General features: G+C 38.7%; 1 protein-coding gene across 1 annotated transcript in view; it reads left to right on the plus strand.

The window, feature by feature from the left end:
- Window positions 1-22,670, plus strand: part of LOC149148819 (ARM REPEAT PROTEIN INTERACTING WITH ABF2-like) — a 206,550-nt gene that overhangs the window by 165,285 nt on the left and 18,595 nt on the right. Inside the window, exons 14-15 of the mRNA XM_089438663.1 lie at window positions 7,873-7,936; window positions 8,141-8,220. Of these exons, the coding sequence (XP_089294789.1) occupies window positions 7,873-7,936; window positions 8,141-8,220 (144 nt within the window). The remainder of the gene's footprint in view (window positions 1-7,872; window positions 7,937-8,140; window positions 8,221-22,670) is intronic.

A 22,670-nucleotide genomic window follows, 5' to 3' on the forward strand; every position in this document is an offset into this window, starting at 1 on the left:
TCAACACATATATCTAGAAATTCATCAGCATATCATAAGCACATCATATGTCAAACATCATTAATACATTAGACATATATTGACCTAGAACAATCTAGGGTTTCAACCAAATGGACACATACCTAAGGTTTCATTCCTAGGACTCTAAATACATAATAAGGGTTTTGCTCAACGACCTAACCAAACCCGTAAACATCTACAATTTCATAACATAGCAAAGAAAACCCTACTATTCCAAAATTTAAAAGGCTCGGTATCTTAGATAAACATCATTCAACCCTAACAAGTTAGGATTTTCATGATCATACCAAGACCCGAAATATGACATCATTAGCAAAATTAAGAAACTTCAAATACCATTTCTCAATATCCCTAAGCAATTTTAGGGTTTCAGACATTAACATTAGCACACCCTTAGGTTAGGGTTTTCCAGAGAACCTAGCTAGGGTTCTATAAAATCAGTGAAGAATAGGAGTGGGGTAGATTTATCAAAAGATGAATCACCCTAAACAAGAATCTTTATGATTCAAGGCTAGACATAACGATGTTAGTCATGTAATGCAAACTTCAAAAATAAGATGATCATACCTTTAAGAGAATCTTGTAATGTGTATGGTTTGAAACATACCTGGAGATATTCCTTAGAAAACTTGGTAAGGATTCCTTGAAGTGTTTGTTAAGCCATCATCTGTAGTACATACTTACAAGCACAACATGTGATACCAAGGACATAATTTAATTTTCTTAAGTTAGACCTTTTACATAATCAAGTGGGAGGGAGCTGTTCATTCTCTCAAACATCAGTAAGACCCTTTTATTTGACATTCTAGGTTACATGTAAACCCTATAGGAGGGAGCTGTTCATTCTCTCAAACATTAGTAAGACCCTTTTATTTGACATTCTAGGTTGCATGTAAACCCTAGAAAATACATTCTAGATCATCTGGAAATTATAATCTTTATCCTATAAGCAAGAATCATTTAATATTTAGATATATATTGCAAATTTAAAGAACTCTTGAACATACGTACCTTGAGATTACATACCCATAATTTGATAAGTTATTAGACTTGTTGTAGTAGCAATACTTTATTGGTTCCTTGGTGTTAATTTTGGTATGTTCTATGCTTAGAGCAATTTACTTCAATTGTTCACATTAGCTTAATGACAATATTTAGATTAGTAATCACATCAACATGATAGTAAAGTGCAGATAGAACATAAACATAAACATTAGAAGACAACCCAAGACAAGAGGACACAAGGTGTGGCATCAGCCAGGGAATTTTGGTATGTTCTATGCTTAGAGCAATTTACTTCAATTGTTCACATTAGCTTAATGACAATATTTAGATTAGTAATCACATCAACATGATAATAAAGTGCAGATAGAACATAAACATAAACATTAGAAGACAACCCAAGACAAGAGGACACAAGGTGTGGCGTCAGCCAGGGACAAACCCCAATGTGGGGAAACCCTTGATCAATTCACAACAGATTGCTGGAATAGCGGTGCGAATTGTAGGAGAGACCATGTTAGGTTGCAGAGGGAGGGCTGTTAGCCTTCTAGTGGTCAGATCGACTTGTGGAGGTGAAGAAATATTTTGCCTAAGATTTGCTGTTGTTTGGTAAGCAGTGGTAATATTTATTAATTGCAGAATTTGCTAAAGATTAATAAAACTCATCACTTTCTTGTGTGATCTTGATAACATAAGTAGTCATTGTATTTGATTTGGTCATCTTGGTGTTCCATCAACTTTTCTCTGAACACTATCTCCCTATTAGCATTATAACTCTGTTATAACTTCATTAGAGCTTCCTACCTCTCTCTTGCTATATTCCTTTTTGGGAGGTGAAGAAATTTAATTCCAAAAATATCTCAGATGTGGACCACTCTCCTATTAGCACACATCATCGATTAATATCTCAAAAATAGACCTGGAAGTAGGGTAAACTCCCCGTGTGATTGCTAAAACTGTGGATTGAATATTTTGTCAAGATTGCACTTGTATCATGCCTAAATCAAGCACCCAAGTCCACTTGTCACCATGACATTTAGACTTGCCAAACTTGATAAATTACAAATGTTGAGGGGAGATGCTAACTCGTCATCAAGTCACATACTACATGCCAAAGTTAGGAAGTGAGGATGATGTGGAAAAATATAATGAACCTAGAAGTTGCAGGCATTACTTCCACCACAACTTGGAATAATAACCACTAAAAATAAAAAACTTACTAAAAATAGTGAGTTTGCCAAAAGTTGTAGATATCAAAATACATGCAATTGGTTGCAATCTCTAAAAATAGAATCGTCCAAAACTAGAGTGTGCTGGAAATAGAATGTACCAAAAATATACATGCATGTGTTAGAAGCGCATGTACTCGGCATGGCATAGTGAATATCGTGAAAAATCGATTACCCGATTCCTACTGCAGCAAGTGATGTTAATTCTTCTAATTGTTAATTCGATTAAACAATTTACTTGCTGTGTGCTACGACAAATATTGAATTAAATACACCATAGCCTACACAAATAAAAATTGCGGAAGCTAAATACAACACAGGAGAGAAATAATCATCATACACATCTACACAGTTATTTTTGGACAAATGTCACCGGAAAAACCCAGTGTGGGAAAATCGACGCAACAACTGAGGGTTTGTATTATTAAGCAATAGTTTTCTGAATATAATCTTTGGACGCCTTGCTAGCTATCCAATACATAGAATATGGCTGACAGAAGATTGGTGAGAAATACCTCACACTATCACTGGCGATGCTGATTGATCCAGCCATAGAATGGCTAGTCCCTTGCTGCCTCTGCGTAGTCATTGTGTAGGTACGACATCACAGTGTCTAGGGACAACGTCACTCTTTCTGCTGTTCGTTTTGCCTCTCAGAGTCTCTGATTCTGTCCTCTTGATCTCACACCCCGATTTCTGGCTTCAAAACTCGATCTCTCCAGCAAAAATATAGATCTCCTCAAGGCTCCATGTTGCCTCTGCGTCAACCTATGCTCCCCAGTGTAGCCTCTGCATTGCCTCTTCCAGATCTCCCTTTGCCTCCTCTGTTGAGTATTACCGGATCAAGAGAAATCTCCAACCGAAACTATCCCTACGCCTTACTGCAAGAAATCACTTGGAACTTCTCTTCGACAACTGCTGCGCTCATCTCTCCAGAAATTCGACCTCTGATCTCCCATTCGATGTGTTTCCAAATTCCCATCAAAGTCCTTATAATCCTCCAGTTGAGTAATCAACGACCCAGATTAGATTCTAATCAATGGCTCAGATCATTTTGGTTTAATTTCCTAAGTTTAGACTTAGGCACCCATTAAAAATAATTAATTATTTTAATAAAACTGATTATGGATGGAATTTCCCAAAACAATTTCTAGGTATTGTGAAATACATGTGTCCTAGCCCCCCTGCAAATTTTGAGGCTTAGAGCACATCTGATGCTACCGGAAATCAACACTCCCTCTTAGCGAGGAATGTGCTCTAGTAATGCAACTCGCTGAAGCATCACCCTTCTCTGTAACATCTCTCTCTGCACTGCTGATGTTTGACATCATTGCCCACCAACTACTGCGCAAATATTGCATCTGCATTGCTGTTGACACTTCCACTACCAACACTACATCTGTACTGCAACTCCCTCTCAAATTCTGCATTTGTGCTGCTACTGGCACTGGCACTGCCAACACTGCATCTGCACTGCAACCTTCTCCAACTGCTGTTGCTACTGCATCAGCAATGAAAAAGATCCAAGATTACTGAACATGTGTTCAGTATGATGCATCTGCTGCTGGATTTCTGACTGTTGCTAGTCTCTACGCTGACCCCTTGAAGTCTCTGCGCTACTGTTGACTCTGCTCTGTGCCAACTGCACTGCTACCAATTCTAGCTCGGCACTGCTTAGTCTCTGGGGTTCCTGGCCACTGCAACTGTCACTCCAACACTCCTCTGCATCAATTGACACTGGTCCATCCTGCTACAACTGATCTGGGCTCCTGTAGCAAGGTATTGATCCAAGAGGTGGACTCCTCAAGTATCCTACTGATTTGTAGTTCTTTTGAACTACAGTTTTATATCACCCCACCTCTGGGAAATCATGGCAAACTCCTCCTCCTCGATCTGTGTGGATGCAGCCTTTGGATCATGCTTCTTGTCCTTGTCCTTCTTCTTGAGAGGACACGCTGTAGCGTAGTGACCAAGTTCACCACACCGAAAGCACTTGATCTTCGAAACATTTTTCTTCTTCTTCTTCTGCTTCTCTTGTTGCCCCTTAGATGCAAGGGTTGCATTCTCTTCCTCCTCCTTTGGCTTCGTTCCACTGCTGGCACCATCAAGTTTGCACTTGACTAAGTCTTTCCTCATCTCTTCCCGCTGAAGAGAGGCCCACATTCCTTCCCAATTTGACAATCTGTCTCTGCCCAAGATACTCTGGACAAACACTTGCCATTCTTCTGAGACTGAGTTCAGGGCTAGCCTCATCATCTCGGTAGGCTGAGGTGTTGACCCCACAACTGCCAATGAGTCTTGGATCTTCTGAAGCTTCATAAGAGACGGATCAATGCGTTCCCCCTTCTGCATATCTGCGTGGATCTCATCTTCTGCTCCAAGTACATCTTCCCCTGCTTCAAAGATCCTTTGTACAGTGTGGCCAATGCTTGCCACATCTGCGGGGTTGTATCCTTGCCGACAATGTGACACACTACGTGATCCCTCACCTTGTCGAGGATCAATCGTTTTGCCTTTTCCATCTCAACCTTGTACTTCTTGAGCAAATCTGGATCCGTAGGTACAACTACCACACTGTCGACGTAGGTTTTTAGATCGTTCTCATCGAGAAGGCATGAGATCCTTGCCTTCGAGATCACATAGTTGGATGCACCCTCCAACCGATCTTGATCTCGCAACCCATTAACTGCCATCTCTGCCAACGAACTGTCGAACTACCTCGTCTCTTCTCTGCGTAGCACTAGGCTAGCCTACACACTCCTTGCTGGAGTTAGTAGATCAACTCCTCTCTACTGCTGCTCAACACTTGAGAAATCTAACTTCTTGGCTGGAAGTCCTCTGAGGAAGAATTCCCTCAACAATGTCTCTCTCTCTCCCACTGACGCTATTCTGCCAGTAACTGCTGCAAAATATTTGCATCCAAGTTGAAGATCTGCTATGCAAGGAAAAATATGTAGCTCCCTTTTGCCTCTGGAAAGCTTCAATCTCGAGATCGAATTTCTTTGTTGACTCACTCAGAGAAATCTATTTCTCCTCAAAACTTCGACCCTCTAGCCTAACGACTGCGCTGCCTGTTGGGGTTTCGAATTGCTGCCTCTGCAGTAATTTCAAACTCCTCTTCCTTTTTGCTTCTGATGTCTTCTTCTCACGATTTGTGCTTTGATATCATGTGAAAAATCGGTTACCCGATTCCTACTGCAGCAACAAATGTTAATTCTTCTAATTGTTAATTGGATTAAACAATTTACTTGTTGTGTGCTACGACAATTAAAAAATTTACTTCTTGTGTGCTACGACAATTAAACAATTTACTTGTTGTGTGCTATGACAAATATCGAATTAAATACACTGCAACCTACACAAGTAAAAACTAAGGAAACTAAATACAACATAGGAGAAAAATAATCATCACACACATCTACACAATCGTTTTTGGACAAATTTCCTTGGAAAAACCTAGTTTGGGAAAACCGGTGCAGCAGTTGAGGTTTTATATTATTAAGCAATAGTTTTCTGAATACAATTAAACCATTTACTTCTTGTGTGCTACGACAATTAAACAATTTACTTCTTGTGTGCTACGACAAATATCGAATTAAATACACTGCAACCTACACAAGTAAAAACTAAGGAAACTAAATACAACATAGGAGAAAAATAATCATCACACACATCTACACAGTCGTTTTTGGACAAATTTCCCCGGAAAAACCTATTGTGGGAAAACCGGTGCAGCAACTGAGGTTTTGTATTATTAAGCAATAGTTTTCTGAATACAATCTTTGGACGCCTTGCTGGCTATCCAATACAGAGAATATGACTCACAGAAGATTAGTGAGAAATACCTCACACTGTCACTGGCGATCCTGACTGATCCATCCACAGAATGGCCAGTCCTTTGCCACCTCTGCGCAGGCACAACGTTACAGTGTCGAGGGACAACGCCACTCTTCGATTTTGTCCTCCCGGTCTCACACCCCGGCTTTTGGCTTCAGAACGCAACCTCTCCAGCAAAAATACAGATCTCCTCAAGGCTTTGTGTTGCCTCTGCGTTAGCCTACGCTGCCCAGCGTAGCCTCTGCGTTGCCTCTATGTCAGCCTACGCTGCCCAACGTAGCCTCTCCCAGATCTCTCTCTGCCTCCTTTGCTGAGTATTCCTGAATCAAGAGAAATCTCCAACCAGAACTAACCTTTGATGAGTATCTCCGACAACTGCTGCAATGCTCTCTTAAAAAATTCGATCTCTGATCTCCCATTCGATGTGTTTCCAAATGCCCAACGCTCCTCGTGTGTTTCGAGACATGGACTATTCGCTTCTCGTGGATCTTGAGGGTTTTGGTCTAACGACAATCGTGATTCCCAACAAGTGGTATTAGAGTGTAGGTCACGAGTTCAATACACACCCGACTTGCGTTGGGAGGAGATTGTTGGAGATTGGATAAACCAACGCTCCCCGTGTGTTTCGTGACATGGACTAACCGCCTCTCGTGGATCCTTATCTGTGGTGATGCAATCGTTGACTAATACTTGCGGGAAGTGTATGGTAGGTAAGATGATGTTTGTAGTTTATACATGCATCAATGATAATTAGCATATAACTTATATGTATTCAAGTTTTGTCAAAGGTAAACTTGACTTTTTGGCCATTGCTCTCCTTCTCCTTGATTAAAGTTCAAAAATGCTTTCTCTTGGAAACCTAGGCTTCAAGATGTTCATGCATGCTATAGTAATTCAAGTCACACCTAAGATGAGTAAATGTGTAAGGCAAGTATCTCTGTAGTGAAAGGCCATTTGGGGATTTATTATTTTCAGGAATGCTAGTATAATTGATATTGCTTGAAATGGTTTCTCTATTGAAAGAATGCAGTGCAAATTTTTTATACCTTGAAACTCTTTATCCTTCATCCAATTGTTTGCAATAACCTTTACTATAATAGGCTTCAGCCATCAATTGAAGCATCTTCTAACATTTTCTTCGCATCCGACATCATTTTTATTTTCAAGTTTGTGGCTGTAGTTTTGTTTATTTGAGAAATTTGATGTCCTTAGGCTAGGTTTTATGTTATTAAAGACTTGTGATGCATAGATAAATATATTATATTAGAATTGGTCCCTGACGGGAAAATTAAAATCTCACCCTTCATATGGTGGTCCAATGAGGAAACTCACATATCAATGTGGTGTGGGTTTCTCTTTAATTCTAAATCTATTCTGAAGGACAGTTTCTCCTATCCTTCTATAATGTGCTAAATGTCATTTGTGTGGGTATGAAAACATTCAAAATTTACTTCTGTTTGATGCGGCACAGATTTCTCACTATATTGAGGATGACAAGTACAACCTTTTGTAGAAACAAAATCAGAAATAAGTGAAACCAGCGCTGGGAAAGATGTTAGATTCTAAGAACTGTTAGTATGTTGACTGATTGAACTGTGTTGTCTGTCTCTGGATGTTTCCATGTGTGCCTGTTTTGTATGCTGATATTGAGATTTGTAATGCCAAAACCTTTACTCTCTCTCTGCATTTTAAGTTCTTAATCTTTGCTTGCCTGTATCTATGATCATTTTTATCTTTCTTTACCCAAAGAAGTACTTAACATTCTAATGAAGAACGTATGCAGGTATACTTGGGGGAACAGTTTGTGAACAATGAGACTTTATCAGATGTTCGTTTTGTTATTGAAGGTAATAATGAAGAAGTTTGATGCTGTTTTATAACATGTATCATAACCTGGACAGATTTTCAGTAGAGGAATTTTAATGCTCTTATAGTGGGCATTACATTTCTAGATTTAGGTCTTGTTGAATCAATGATTGGGACACTGAGTTCAAGGAATGAGCTAGAGAGTTTGTTTTTGAAGTGGATCAACTTTCATTTTTTCAATGCAGGCAAACGATTTTATGCTCATAGAATTGCACTTCTTGCATCATCAGATGCATTTCGTGCCATGTTTGATGGTGGCTACAAGGTATGCTTTCTCTAACTTATTTTCCTTGTCAGTTTGGGCAATTGAAATTTGAAACGCTGATTTGATTTGGAATTGTGCTCTTTTAGAAATCATGCTTTCTTAGAATGAATTTGAAATAGCTACTTTTGTGTTCCTTGTTTGTTTTATGGTCAACATTGTGTTTTTTTATGAAATCTTTTGCGATCTTTTGGTTTGAAGAATTTGCAAAAATGTTCAAGATCTATATGATGCTACCCGTTTGTATGTTATGGCCATTTATTGCTTGATTATCCTAGCCAAAAATCCATTAGAGATCTATATGATGCTAGCCATTCGTATATTATGGCCTTCTCTGCTTGACTTTGCTAGCCCATGATGCATTAGAAACTATGAATCACGAAGGTTTGGGGATGGGAGGATGGTGGATAGGGCAGTGAGTTTTGGAATATCTGGAGTGACTGCCAAGATTTTAGGAGGTTACAGAGAGGATGGTGATGGCATAGTACAGGATATATGCCAAACCTTCTCACTTATCCCACTGAGAAAGTAAAAATATAGAAAAAACTGTAATGCTATTGTTAATGAATCATGTTAAACAAAATGAAATCCCAAATAACACAATTTGGAATTCAATTAGCTCAATTCATATAGTCATAAATCATACATTGATATGAGAATGATGATATATGGATGATCATATCAAAATCTTATTGCTCTAGCATGCAATACATTTTGCTCTACGTCACCAATTCCTGATAGAGTTGGTATTTAAAACTAATATGCACCTTGTGGTGTGTTATCACACAAATCTGCAACTAAAGGAGAGCAGATCAGAGTGACAACTGTAAGCTTATTCCTGTTGCTTGCTAAATTTGATTGAAGGTGTCCCTAAGATGGTTGTGTCCTGTTTTTTCTGCATAAAATCTGCGTAGAAACATCATAAACAAATTTGTACGGTAGCCTTCCCTTAAAACACCTTAAGACATCTGAGAGCATGGTAAATATTGTAATTCATGAACAAATGCGCATAGATTGGGGTTAGTTCCTTTATAAATTTTCATGGGAAAATGTAAGTGAATGAAATAGATTATGCACCTTGAGTGAAAGGGATTCAGAAGAAAGGCTTGAATGTAGCAATACTAGCACTTCACACACAAATTACACAGACTGAACAACTGAAAAAATTCAAAAGCTGAATGTATAGAAGAACCCTTTGATATATTGGCATAGAGGTTTGAAATCCACCATAGACACAATCTATTTGGGGTGGGTCTTCTCAGTGTCTGGCATGCAGTGAAGGATTTTTTGTTATGTCTGGTGTTGACAACATTGGCATTGCCAAAAAATTGGGGAGGGTCCATAAAACATCTTCTCAGAAACATCTGCAAAGAAATTGGCAAAAATCAGCAAGCCATGGAAAACATTAAAAAATATAAAATATATTCATTTTTTTTTTCAAAATTATAAACATATAATTCAACAACAACATCAAATAAACACATTGGCACATAAATATGGAGAAAGCACTAATATATTTGATGTAGTGGATGCCAAATAAAAATTATACATCAAAATTGATATTAAATCCTGAACCCTCATCATCAATGTCACCCTCATTATCAATATTTTGTTTGAGTGATGGGAACATTTTTACTAGGGTCGTGACAAAGGAATTCAATAGTCACTGGCACCAACATCGAGGTATATAGAGGGCTTGTTGCTCTTGATTAATGCTAGTTCCATATCCCTCATATATGATAGAATTGAATGGAAACGTTGCAATCTCCCAAATCCTGAAATCCTGAAAACTGTTAAGTTTGTTGGATTTTGAGTGGGATCTAAATTTCTTCTTTCTCCATATGAAATCCAATGAGGTTGGAACCAATAGAACATGAATCTCTGATCACTCACGATTAATCGCGAGTCAAACTTTGCTTTTCCCTCAAACAATCTGATTCAACTCTGGGTTAGTCAAACTCATGTTGACCGAGTTTGACTCGTGGTCAACACGATTTTGACTTGTGACTCACTGATTAATTGTGATTTAAGCGACTGAGGTGATTTTCAGCCCTCAACTCGGCGAGCAAGGGTTTTAACTTTTAGGGTTCCTGCATTTTTTGTTGCATGGTTTAGTTAGGTTAAAAATTAAACGTCGGTTCATAACTCTCTTCTCACTGCTCAGGCCCGCAACTCATACACTAAGAAGGTAATAGAGGCATGGTTTCAGTTTACGCTGCATAATAGAGTCGTAGTGTAATAGAGGCATAGTGTGCAATGTGCTCCAGTGTTAGCTTCAACATGTGCTCTGTCAGAGATTTCAGTACCAAACTATTATCGTATCATTTCAGCAGCAATCAAGAGATTTTAGTTACTGCTTTTTAACTGATTAGTATGCAATGTTTTATAAACTTTTAGAAGCAGATGCTCTAGTTCTATGTAGTCACTGGTTAGGAGTTAGGACTCAGTACTTTGGATCATGTTTGGACTCATAACATATATGAGATACTTATTCATTCATGATATTTTGGACATCTATTTGATATTATGCATTGTTTGGACATGAATTTATTGAATATCAATGAAGAATGTTGTTTGTTTGTTTGTTATTGTTTAATTCAATACAGTGTTGAAAATATCGGTATCGGAAAAATATCGGCGAGGGTCCAGAAAATATCTTATCGGCAATATCGACGAAAATATCGCCAAAATATCGGTAAATATCGGCAAGCATAAAAAATAATTTTTTCAAATTTTTAAACATAGCCGATATTTTCCCAATATTTTCCGATATTCGCTGATATTTTGAAAATATTGCGATATTTTCAAAACAGAAAATATTGCGATATTTTCAAACAAAACAGAAAATATCGCGATATTTTCAAAACAGAAAATATCGCGATATTTTCTCGGCGATATTATCAACAATGATTCAATATATGTGTATATCTTTATTTATTGAATTCATCAATTTTTTCCCGATCTGATTAAAACTCTTCACTCTTTTGCCTCGCTGATTTATTGCCAATCCCGAGTCTGGTAACATTGGTTGGAACCGCTCTCAAACATTCTGAAACAATTAATGGTATTGTTGAAAAAAAGTAAAATGATCCTTTTACTCTAAGAATTTAACATTCCCATTAATTACATAGCATTAGTAGGGCCTAGACAAACCTACTTGCCCAACATGAGGAATCGATTCTAACACTACGCAATAAACCTCAGCTATACTCCAAATTGCCCCTCAACTACAACTTGATGAGTGAAATGATTTAGAAAATGCATTATGACTCAATATGCGATTTTTTGGTAAACTGTGCGAAAATCGGAAAAAATCGCGATTTTTAGTAAAGAGCACAAAAATTCGGGAAAATCATGATTTTTTAGTAAACTGTGTGATGTTTACTTTACAGAACAAAATGCGATTTTTTTTTGGTTGCTAAAAAATTGGTTAGTCAAAAAGTTGCAAATTTTTGGCACATTGCAATTGGGGATGTTATCGACACTGGTCATGACTGGGGAGGATGGAAGATGATAGTTGCGAAGAGCTCTTGGACCTTTAAAAAGAAATCCAATCCCACACATAAACCTCTCTAAATCATTCCACAAGTGTGAAAGAAGAAGCTCCCAATCAATGCACTCTAGATGTGTGAGATAAGGAAGGCATTGAACTCCATCTAGTCAATCCCTTGCATGGTGTATAAAGTCCCTCTCTAAATTATGTGCTCCACTAGTAGATGTAGCCATAAACCATGTACTTCATGCATGCACAACTCTCTTCAATCATACAAATTGAAAGCATGTGAACTCCTCATGCATCCAAATATTCTTTTTCATGATTGCCAATATCTAAAGGGATATTCCAGGATAGAGTTAAGTGGAAAAGTCGTGGAACGAATTGAAACTTCCCATAATTGCAACAGCTCATGCTCTACATGTAAATCAAGTCAACTTGAACCTCCAAAGAGACCAAGGATACCTAGAATAACAATTTGTCATCTTAGGTGATGTCATGAATGCCACATCACCAGTCAACCAAACCTCATGAGCATTCTATTATGCCAAGACATAGCTGACATGTCTCCAAGAATCCTGCAACTGTGATCCATTGATAACCATTGGCAACCAAAACACATGTTCTCTATCCAAATCAACACTGGACAACAAGTCCAACGCTGCACATTGGAAGCATGAGATTGCATTACCACTTGCTAAATATAGACTTGCCAAAAATAGTACTGACCTCTCAAATGAAATAGTAGTCTAAGAATACCAAGATGACACCCATGGAAAAACTTGGTATAAATACAATGTCTAAAGATAGATGTTGCTAAAAGTAGCACCAGATCGCATGTTGTATAAAAGGGTCTTATTGCACTCATGAGCTCACAATGAAAAAGCATATGTCACTCAATCTGTCAAACTGGCCCGAAAACATTGGCTCTTAAAAAGTAGCAGAATCATTAAAAATAGCGAATTTCTTAAAATTTGCTGGAACTTATAGTAAATACTATAGACATAGTTGAAACATAGGAAGCTCTGAATGGACTCATAAATCCACTAGTTTGATGAAATCAAGTTGGAAATTAACCCTCTAGCTGCCAAATGCAATCTGGGCGTTAACAGTGCAAACTCAGGGGGACAGCATCCACTTTAGGATGTTGAGAACCTTTGGAACTCTGCATTATAAAACTTCAGTTCCACAGAGCACTACTATATATTCATAAGATGATTTTGTTTTTTGACGCCTCGATTGATGACTATAAGTAGACAAGTACTTTAATGTTATGTACTTTCAGACCTGCAAAATTGTCAAAAAATGCAGAAAACCAGCAAGCTAACATGCCTTTTGGGCCCGTTTTTGCAAAATATAGCAGGCCCGTTGCAAACTGTCAATGGGAAGGGCCAAGCCTTATGGCAACAAGAGAAAGAGTTGCCACTGTTACCTCAACAATCTTTCTCCTGCTCTTTAATGGAATTAAACTGCAAGGGAGGTTTCCCTAAATCAGCTAAAGGATGTTCTAATGCTATGGCTCATGGTGATAAATAAAGGTTAATTATGTTGGAAAAAGTTTCAGAAGGTCTGAGATGACCTAGATTTTCAATACTAGGGTTCAAATACTCTATGTTTACACCAAGAGCAAGGATGCTATAGGTTATGGATTGGATAATATGCACTGAAAGGGTTTTCGATGTCATATAGCAGCCTAAGAAAGGCTATTCTAAAGATTTTCAACAACAAAGGATCAAATATGTTTTAATAGAGACTAAGACAGGGCTAGGAAACTTATTTCTATGGCTGTGAGATATTCATAACAGCAAAAAGAAGGTGACATCAGACCTAATTAGGAGGGTACAACCATGCACTATGTTAGATTTTGCTTTTAAACAATTTATAGATGCAAATCCAAACTTATGAACCACACTCGTCCTTACAAAATTCACTTTAATGCATCAAACAGCCCTAGAAACCCTGGCACCTGCCCTTGATGTCTAGGAGAGAAAAAGAAGATGACTTTTAAGAAATTTTATTAATGATTAAAACACTAATCATTAAATGCCTTATCTTACTAGGGTTTAATGGAGTTGTTAGGGTTAAACTTCAAGGGATGGACCGTGATGGAGTAAGGGGGGATGGCTAGGGCATCCTCTTTTAAAACCTAACTATTATTCTTGTAAGTGTAGAAATTAAATTTAGGGTTTTCACATTAAGAATATAGGCCTTAGAGAGAACAATTTTACATGCAATAATGTAGCAAGATTTCAACAATAATTAAGCATTTAGTCATGGCACTTCTTACAAACCCAAAGTAATTTCTCCATGCAAAAATCACATCCACAAGAAGGTTGCACCGATAAAGATCACATCTTGGCCGTTGCAAAAAAGACTAGCTCTCATTCACTTACAGAGGAAAAGAATGTAATGTGTGATGATGAAATGAAAATGGGTGGAGTCTTCTCTATTTATATGAGACCTAACTACCTCATTTTTTCAAAATGAAACGAGTAAAGCCATAATTACAAATTTACTTTAAGTGTTCCACAAGATATACAGGCCAACCTGATAGCCCAAAAACATAATAAAAGATGCCATAAATGCTCACGTGTGTGGGAGAAAGACCTCAACTATGACGCCATCCTCCAAATGAGCTCTAAATGCCACAAGTGTTAGGTGGGTTATGTTACTTACCAAAACCGGTAACCCTATAGGAGGATTTTTTCTCCTATATTTGATAGCCAACCGATCAACCAAACAACCAACGACCCTTGCTAGAGACCATTAGCCGATGATATGCCATGTGCCTCTCACTCATCTGACATTAACACTTGGATGATGTTATGGATATAATATATATAAAATTTTAAAAATAATATAAATTATAGTAATAATCATAATAATGATTAATTAAATAATAATTAGTTATTGAAGAGACATGTCCCAAAGGACATGACTATTTGTGAAGGGGCACTTTGCTTAGTATATAAGCAGGGCTCTCATTTGTAACATCATATCTGATATCTCTTGTACATTCAACGTTCTTATATATAAATATTACTTGTCCTATAACGAATATTTACATATTTCGATATCCTCAATAATTTGCTACGTATACGAACCCTGTTCATTACATTGGTAGCAGAGCCACTCTGATTTGACCTTTGGCCATCAACTCTTCGTCAAGTTCGTTGTCATTGCGGTTGAAGATTTTAGTTACAAAAAGCTTGTTGGAGGTTCTCCATTTTGTTGTTAGGTCTTTGGCCTTAAAAAAAAATAAAAATAAAAAGAAGAGGAATATATATATATATATATATATATATTAAAAAGATGTTCAAAGCTGTAAAAAATAAACAAAAATAAATTCTATAAAGAATTTAAAAAAATATATAAAAAGTAAAATAAATTAATGTCCCTGCAGCCGTTTGCAGCTGCCTGTCAGCAAGCCCTTGTCGCTCGTTGCTATTTGTTCCCGCCGTCACAGATAGGGCCACCGCTACCTTTCGTTCAGATCCTCCAGGACTGCAAAATCGATTGTAGTCCAACCACCCCTAATTATTTTCTTTGTATTCTCCGTGGGGTTTGAATCGTCAAGGAAGCCATATCCAAAAGATATACGGACAATTGTTGTGTGGGACATATCATAAAACATTTAGTCAAGATAAAGGTTGTATCCCTTGGGAATAACAGAACAACCATTGACATAGTGTGTAACTTCCACACTTGGGAAAATAAAAACACGACCTTTTAAACTTAAAGCTACGTTTGGTTTCACTTTTATACTTAAATTGTAAGGGGTTAGATAAAAAACACGATTGGAGAATCCGAGTGATTGTTGCCATTTGAGGTTGTCTTGAGCGTTTCACAAGGTTCATAGTCTAGTTATCAAATCCAAAGAGATCGATCGACATAAACATTGCCCAAAAATGGTATTATAAAATAGTACCTAAGTTATAAAGTACCAAAACTTGAATATTGTGGTATATCAAAGGAAACTATTGAAGAAGTATTTTTTTTATTACAGTACAAAAGTATTAAAAACAGGCCAAGTTGAGGTAATTAAATCAATTATTTTTCGTTGAAGTAGACAATTACAAAAAAGGGTGAAATATGGGTTTTATAAAAATAATGCTTATATAATAAGTCTTAAAAGTAAAATATTATTGTATTTTAATCAAATGGAAAATGAAGTCAATCATTGAAGAAAAAACAATAGATTTTAATTCAGAAAAGAAGGAAGGAAGATTTTTCCTATAATGGTCTTCCAATTATAGATCATAGATTGTTAGCAATATAAATGTCTAATTTGCTGATAAGTGATAATAAAACATCAGATAAATTCTGAATGTAATATGTTTATATATATATATTGATAAAAATTGAATGATGTTTACAAGGCTGAGGCAGTGCTCCTTAAATAGGAGTTCACTGGCCATGCCTAATCAGAGAGACATGTCCCTTGGGGACTAATGTCTCTTCATTTAACTAATTATTTGCTAATTAATTGATTATAATTAATAATTTATTTATTTAAATAATATTTTAATATTTTATTTAATTGTTATGATTTTAAGTTCATAACATTGCCTTTCCCTTAAGATGCTTTGTCCTCAAAGCATAGTTGGGCTTGGGTGTTGATGCACGAAACGTTCTGATTCCCAAGACGAATCTTCCTCTGGTAACCTCTTCCATTTGATGAGGCATTCCTTTATTGTCTTAGATCGTAAAACCTTTTCTTGAGTAGCGAGTATACCTTCAGGTTCAAGGACTATTCTTCCTTCTTCATCGGTCTCTGGTATTTCTGTTTGTGCTATTTGATTTTGCCCTAATACTTTTTTGAGACTTGATACGTGAAAGGTATTATGGATTCGGTAGTTGTCGGTAACTTTAATCCATAAGCTACACTACTTATCTTTTTGGTTATCTGGTACGGTCCATAATATTTAGGTGACAATTTATTCTTCCCTTGTTGTTTTAGTGATATTTGCTTATAAGGTCCCTCAGACCATAAAATTAAACTTCGATGGTGCTGCCAAGGGCAATCCGGGGCCGACGGGATATGGCGGTATTTTCCGAAATGCTGAGGGCACGGCTCTCCACATTTATCATGGCTCGATAGGAAGAGATACCAACAATGCTGCTGAGCTGGAGGGCTTATGGAAGGGCATCTGCACAGCTGTAACTGAAAATCTCTTTCCTCTAGTGATAGAAGGGGACTCACAAATCCTCATTGAAGCGATTTCTCGGATCCAATCAGGCACATCAGCTAGAAAGATCGCCTCCAGTTGGAGGCTCCTAAGCAGACTAGAGCAAATTGAAGATTGGCTAAGGTCTCCTCGCAATGTTACTTTCCAACATGTTCGACGATCTGCAAACAAAGTAGCGGATAGACTGGCTAACCAGGGATCTGATCAACAACTCCCTTTCTTCTCTGGTCCTCTAAGCAGATCTAATGATGAGCAACTCAAACACGAATGCACTCTTCTGGTGCAACAAGATCTATCCCTCCCGGATGCGGGTGATTGGGACAGCTAGCAGGACGATGGCGGCGGGAGCAGTCGGCGCGTGGAGTACTTCAGGCGCCATCTGGCTTCATCTGCTGCTGGCATTCAATATTACGAAGAGCTCATTCAACGCAGAGTTAATGAGGCCCGACATTTTACACAGGCTCCCTTGCTCAAATCAGATGGTGCACATTCATTTTAGCTCCGTTCCATTCTCTCGCATTTCTGGCCTCCTCTCAGGTGCTATGCTCTGTTTGGTGGAGATTTCAGGCTTCCAAGGTATTCAGGTCATTCGAGCTCCTACATTTTTGGTTTCCCTGGTTCGCTACTGCCCCTACAGCATTATCCTTAGCTATATGCCTTCCCGCTCTGTTAATTATCTGTCCATTTTGTTAAATCGCCCTCTTTCCATCTCCCCTGTTTACCCAAGCATTGTTGTTCCTGCGCTTTACTCTGGGGGCAACATGACTATCCTGCGATAGAGAATGGGTTGCCGCAGAGGTGGAGTTCGTGGTCGTCCTGTGCGCCATGCCTCGTTCTCTTAAGCTGATACATTCACTGGCTCTTCCTCTGAGAGTCATTCGGTTCCCAAACGTGGGCGAGGTCGAGGCAGGGGAAAACGGGTGGCAACTTCGAGCTCCCATCACACTCACGAGCACTCGACCCGCTTTCAAATTCCCTGCACGCTCAGCAATCATTCTTTCATAGCTACAGTTACAATTCAGTTAAGTGAGGGCGAAATAGGCATGGTCTCGGCTTCTCCTCACAGTCCATCGAAGGCGGGGGTTGAAGACCTTCCAAGCACCTCCCAGAATCAGTGCCAGCAGTATGAAATCCCAAATAATTCGGCATTCCAGGTCCAGCCTACCGTGGCCCGTTCAAATCCTCCAGGTGATGGGAGGACACCAAACGAAAAGGGCCTTCCCTCTGACGAGGACGACCTCTCAAGTTTCGGCTGTCCAATTGTGGAAGAATCGCCCTCCAATGCTCATGATGCCTGAACAGGTTGTCGTTCTTCTTGAAATTATCGTGTCTGTTCAGAGGAAATGTTCTGTTGGTTTCTGTCTCAGTTCAGTTGGTTTCTATCTTTGTCATCAGTTCGAGTCAATAGTGTCACCCCAGTGAAGTAGTTTTGGGATACCATACAGTCTTCATTTTGTCAAAGCGGTTTTTGGCTCTGGTTATAGTTCAAGATCTAGGCGGTCTGATGCTTGCTTCAGTGGACTATCTTCCAAATTTGTCATGCGAGAAAGCCATTTTCCAGGCTAGACCTCTTGAGGCTGCCGCCTCGTTGTAAAATTTTTGTATCAATAATAGAAGTAGACTTATCCAGAAAAAAAAAAAAGATATTTGCTTATAAGGTTGGATTCTAACAAAGACCCAATCTCCCTCCTCGAACTCTCTTTCAGAACAGTGTTGGTAGGCTTGTTGTTTCATTCTATTACGGGCCATGGTTAGATTTTCTTTCACTAAGTTGATGATTCTTTGATTTTCTCCTAAGTGGTCTTTAATTGCTGGTACCCTAGAATCAAGGAGTGCAAAGTCCTTCCACTTGGGTGGCTCGTAACCATATAAGGCTTGGAAGGGTGTCATCTTAGCTGACGTGTGATATGCAGTATTATACCACCATTCGGCCAGGTGTAGCCACTGTGTCCATCTGTTTTGTTTATCTGTAACAAAACAACGAAGATATGTTTCCAAGCATTTATTAGCGATTTCGGTTTGCCCATCTGTTCGGGGGTGATAGGCCGAACCCATGTTGCTTGGGAGCGGGAGTGGGGGCGACCATTTTCAAAAGCTCCCGGTTTGGGAGCGAATCCGGGAGCGATTTTTTAAAAATATATATATTTTTTATATTTTTTAATTTTTGATACATATATGTCAACAAAAACATGTAGAATGATGAATTAGACATAAAAAAACATAGATTGATCATTGAACCATATCACATCAATCATCTAGAAATTATAATCGTCATCAACCATGTCCACAAGTTAGTAAAATACATATTACAACTGCAACATATTGAGTCTCATGAATCATGATTCATCAAATTCAATCTTAAAGTTTCAACTTCAAGCTTTCAAAATTGAAAATTCAATAACATTTATCATCATTGATCACCAAAGTTGTACTTGTAAGCTAAGTTTAACCATTACAAGAAGTAATATCTTAGATATTTCTAAGTCCTAACTTCTAACTGTTAACATGATATGAAATGTTATAAATTTATAAAATGAAACATGGATAATGAAATGAAATGAAACAACTTTAGTCTTTCACGAAGCATCATATTCATAATTCACAATCATTACCAATGAGTTATAATTGCCAAGGCCCAACTTCAAACTTCAAATTTTCATTGTCACAGTGATATATTGTTTACAAAAAATATCATTATGATATGAAAGAGTCAAGAGTCAAGAGTCAAGGACTCAAAACTCAACAGTTATGAAAACTAAAGTCTAATAGAAACTAAAAAAGACAAGTAAACTATAAATCTACATGTGGCCTTTGCCACGAGAGTCTCCAGGAGTATAAGCAGGTCGTGGTGGTCTTCTAGGAGTCTCCCGCACAGATCGACGACCAGAACTAGAACCTCCACGTGAGGGTGTAGATGGAGGTGCGACAGCAAAGGAACAAGACTCGGACCTCGAGCACTGCTACTGGATGGTGGAGGTGGAGGTGGAGGTGGCATGGCTGCTGCAGCTGCTTCATCTTCATCCCTTACAAGTTCCTCTTCCAGTTCTTCAATATGTACAATGCCATCCTCCAAATTGTCATCCTCTGGGTGATTGTCCCAAATTTTATATGTGGGATCCTCATAAGCCCGATCATCTGCTCGGTTTTCATTGAGTCTGTTTCTTTTCACATTATGTATGTAGCTGTAGGTGCTCCAACACCTCTCTGCAGAGGAAGTATTTACAACCTGTGCAAGAACTTTTTTTGCCAATTTTGGCAGAAGTCCCTGGTCGCCATATGTTTCCCACCATGTGAGAGTATCAAATCTATCTCTGTCGTCCATTGCATGGAAGTTAACATACAAACCAGTGCCACTAAAGTATCTGCCTATTTCAAGGCGCATAGCTGCACATTCCTCCCTGTCAGGTACCGACTTTTCCAATGCTTCCAAATATCCTCTAGTTACCTCTGGATCTAAATGGGGTTTGGTCCTAACCCCACCCCCTGCTGCAGGTTGGCCCAACCAAGATGTAGAGTAGTATTTTGGCGTAAGGATATATGCCAAGCAATGTAGTGGAAGATTAAGTCTATTCCACCGTTCACACACACAATCGTGAATCAGTTTGTACAAGTCGGGATCTCTGTTATGAACAATATCTTTTATTTCCCCCAACATGGTATCCATTTGCTCATACACCTCGCCAATCACTGGTTTGTCTGTATCTGCAAACCGAATCATGTGATAAATGGGCTTGGTGAAATCCAATACTTGCCTCACACTTGTCCAAAACTAACCATCAAGAGCGGCCTCCTCCACCATTTCAAAACCTCCCCTGTCAGCGGCATTTGTAGCCCTTTCCTTTAATACCTGCCAATGTGGACTTGATACCATGCTAGCCAATGACTCTCTTACCTTCAAAAGGTGCCTGAAGGTGAGGTAATAGCTATCAAATTTGGTCTTCGCAATCTTCAACAACTCCAATCTCGAGTGACTGCGGAAAAGGCCATGGGTATTGCTATGATTTGTAATAAATTTTATCATTTGTTTGCCTTTCTTGTACAAATCACCAATCCATTGGTATTGTTCATTTTTGTTCTTGACAATATCATGCAACAGAAGGTTCAATGTGTGAACCAAACATCCAGACCAAAATATGTTGGGGTATTTATCCTCAATAATTGCTCGCGCTGCCTTACAATTAGGAGCATTATCAGTGATGACTTGGATGACATTGTATGGCCCAATACGCTCAATTGTTTCAAGTAATGCTTCTGCAATGTTGATGGCGGTCTTGAACTTGTCTGAGTAATCATGTGCAGTTAGAAAGATGGGACCACTAACAGACACAGCAGGAACACTTATCAATGGCTTGCCTTTTACATTTGTCCATCCATCAGATACAATGGACACCCCATGGTCAGTCTAAGAACTTGTCATTCTATTCAAAGAATGTGATATTTTTGCTTTTTCATGATCAAGGCCAACGGTTCTTGCCTTGTCATACCCAGGGCTCTTGTATCCTTTAGGGGCATCATTTATGGTAGAAACCATTTCGTGCCAATAAGGTGAGCGAAGAACATTGAATGGTATCCCACATGCATAGAGAAACCTGTAAACCTTTGAGTCCACATCATTCGTACACTCCTCATCAAGGAAATCTGATATGGTTCTACGCCTTAAAGATGATGACCCTGTGCCTCCATATCCACTGCCTTGGGAGGATGCTGAAGGAGTTCTTTGTGATTGTGAGCTTGGTTCAAAGAAACCCCTTGATTTTTTTGATATGTATTGGGCTTCCTCCTCTTCCCTTATGTATTTGGCTCTATCTGCTGATGACACTGCTGTACAAGTTTTGATTCCTATTTGTTTGTCTCCATCCCATGGCCTTTTCCCGCAGAGGTGTCTTCTAGCACGGGTGTATGAACCTGTGTAATCAGTGTTGCAATGGGGGCAATAAAATTTAGTGGTTCCACCCCCTCTCCCTGTTTCAGCCCTATTAACATATTTCCACAATGGGGTTTGGTATTGTTTAGTTTTTTGAGGGTCATGTTCACCCTCCTCCAGCTCCTCCTCACCGGGGTTTTCATCAATTCGACTTTCTCCAGCTTCTTCATCCCCCTCTTCAGTTTGGCCCCTCCGTTTCCTACTCTCCAGCACCATAATAACCATAAAAGGGACCAAGAAGAGGAAAATGCCAAGAAATATAGCCAGGTCCATGGTGTTTGATGTTTGTAGGGTTTTGAATCTGCAAATTAATTTAATTTATTGGGATTAATTAATTTAATTTATTAATTTAATTTAAATTCATGATTTTTAAACTAAATAAACTAAATAAACTAAATTAAATTAACTAAATTACTACCTAACTAAATTAAACTAACTAAACTAACTAAATTACTAAGTTACTTACCTCTGCAGGCTTGCTCCTTGCTCCTCGCTTCTCCTTGCTCCTTTGCTCTTGCTCTCCAACAAACTCAACTCAATGAAGTGATAATGAAGTTTTTTTAGGCCCATTGGGCTTTTAAAACAATTTTTTTTTTGAGGTCCGCGGAATTTTTTTCCGCCGGATCGCTCCCGGCGCCGCCCGAAACGCTCTCGGAGCGATTTTTTAATGCCCGGGAGCGATCGCTCCCTGGCTTAAAATTTCGCTCCGGGAGCGACCGCTCCCTACAACACTCCTGAAAATGGTAGGGAGCGCAATTTTTTTTTCGGGAGCGTGCTCCTGAGCCGCTCTCGCCCGGAGCGCGATTTGGGAGCGGGTTCGAGGGGGGGGGGGGGGCGCTCCCCCACA

Source organism: Pinus tabuliformis, chromosome 9, assembly GCF_031772625.1.
Source record: "Pinus tabuliformis cultivar Carrire ecotype Pingquan chromosome 9, CPIR1, whole genome shotgun sequence".
In the NCBI taxonomy this organism is placed as follows: domain Eukaryota; kingdom Viridiplantae; phylum Streptophyta; class Pinopsida; order Pinales; family Pinaceae; genus Pinus; species Pinus tabuliformis.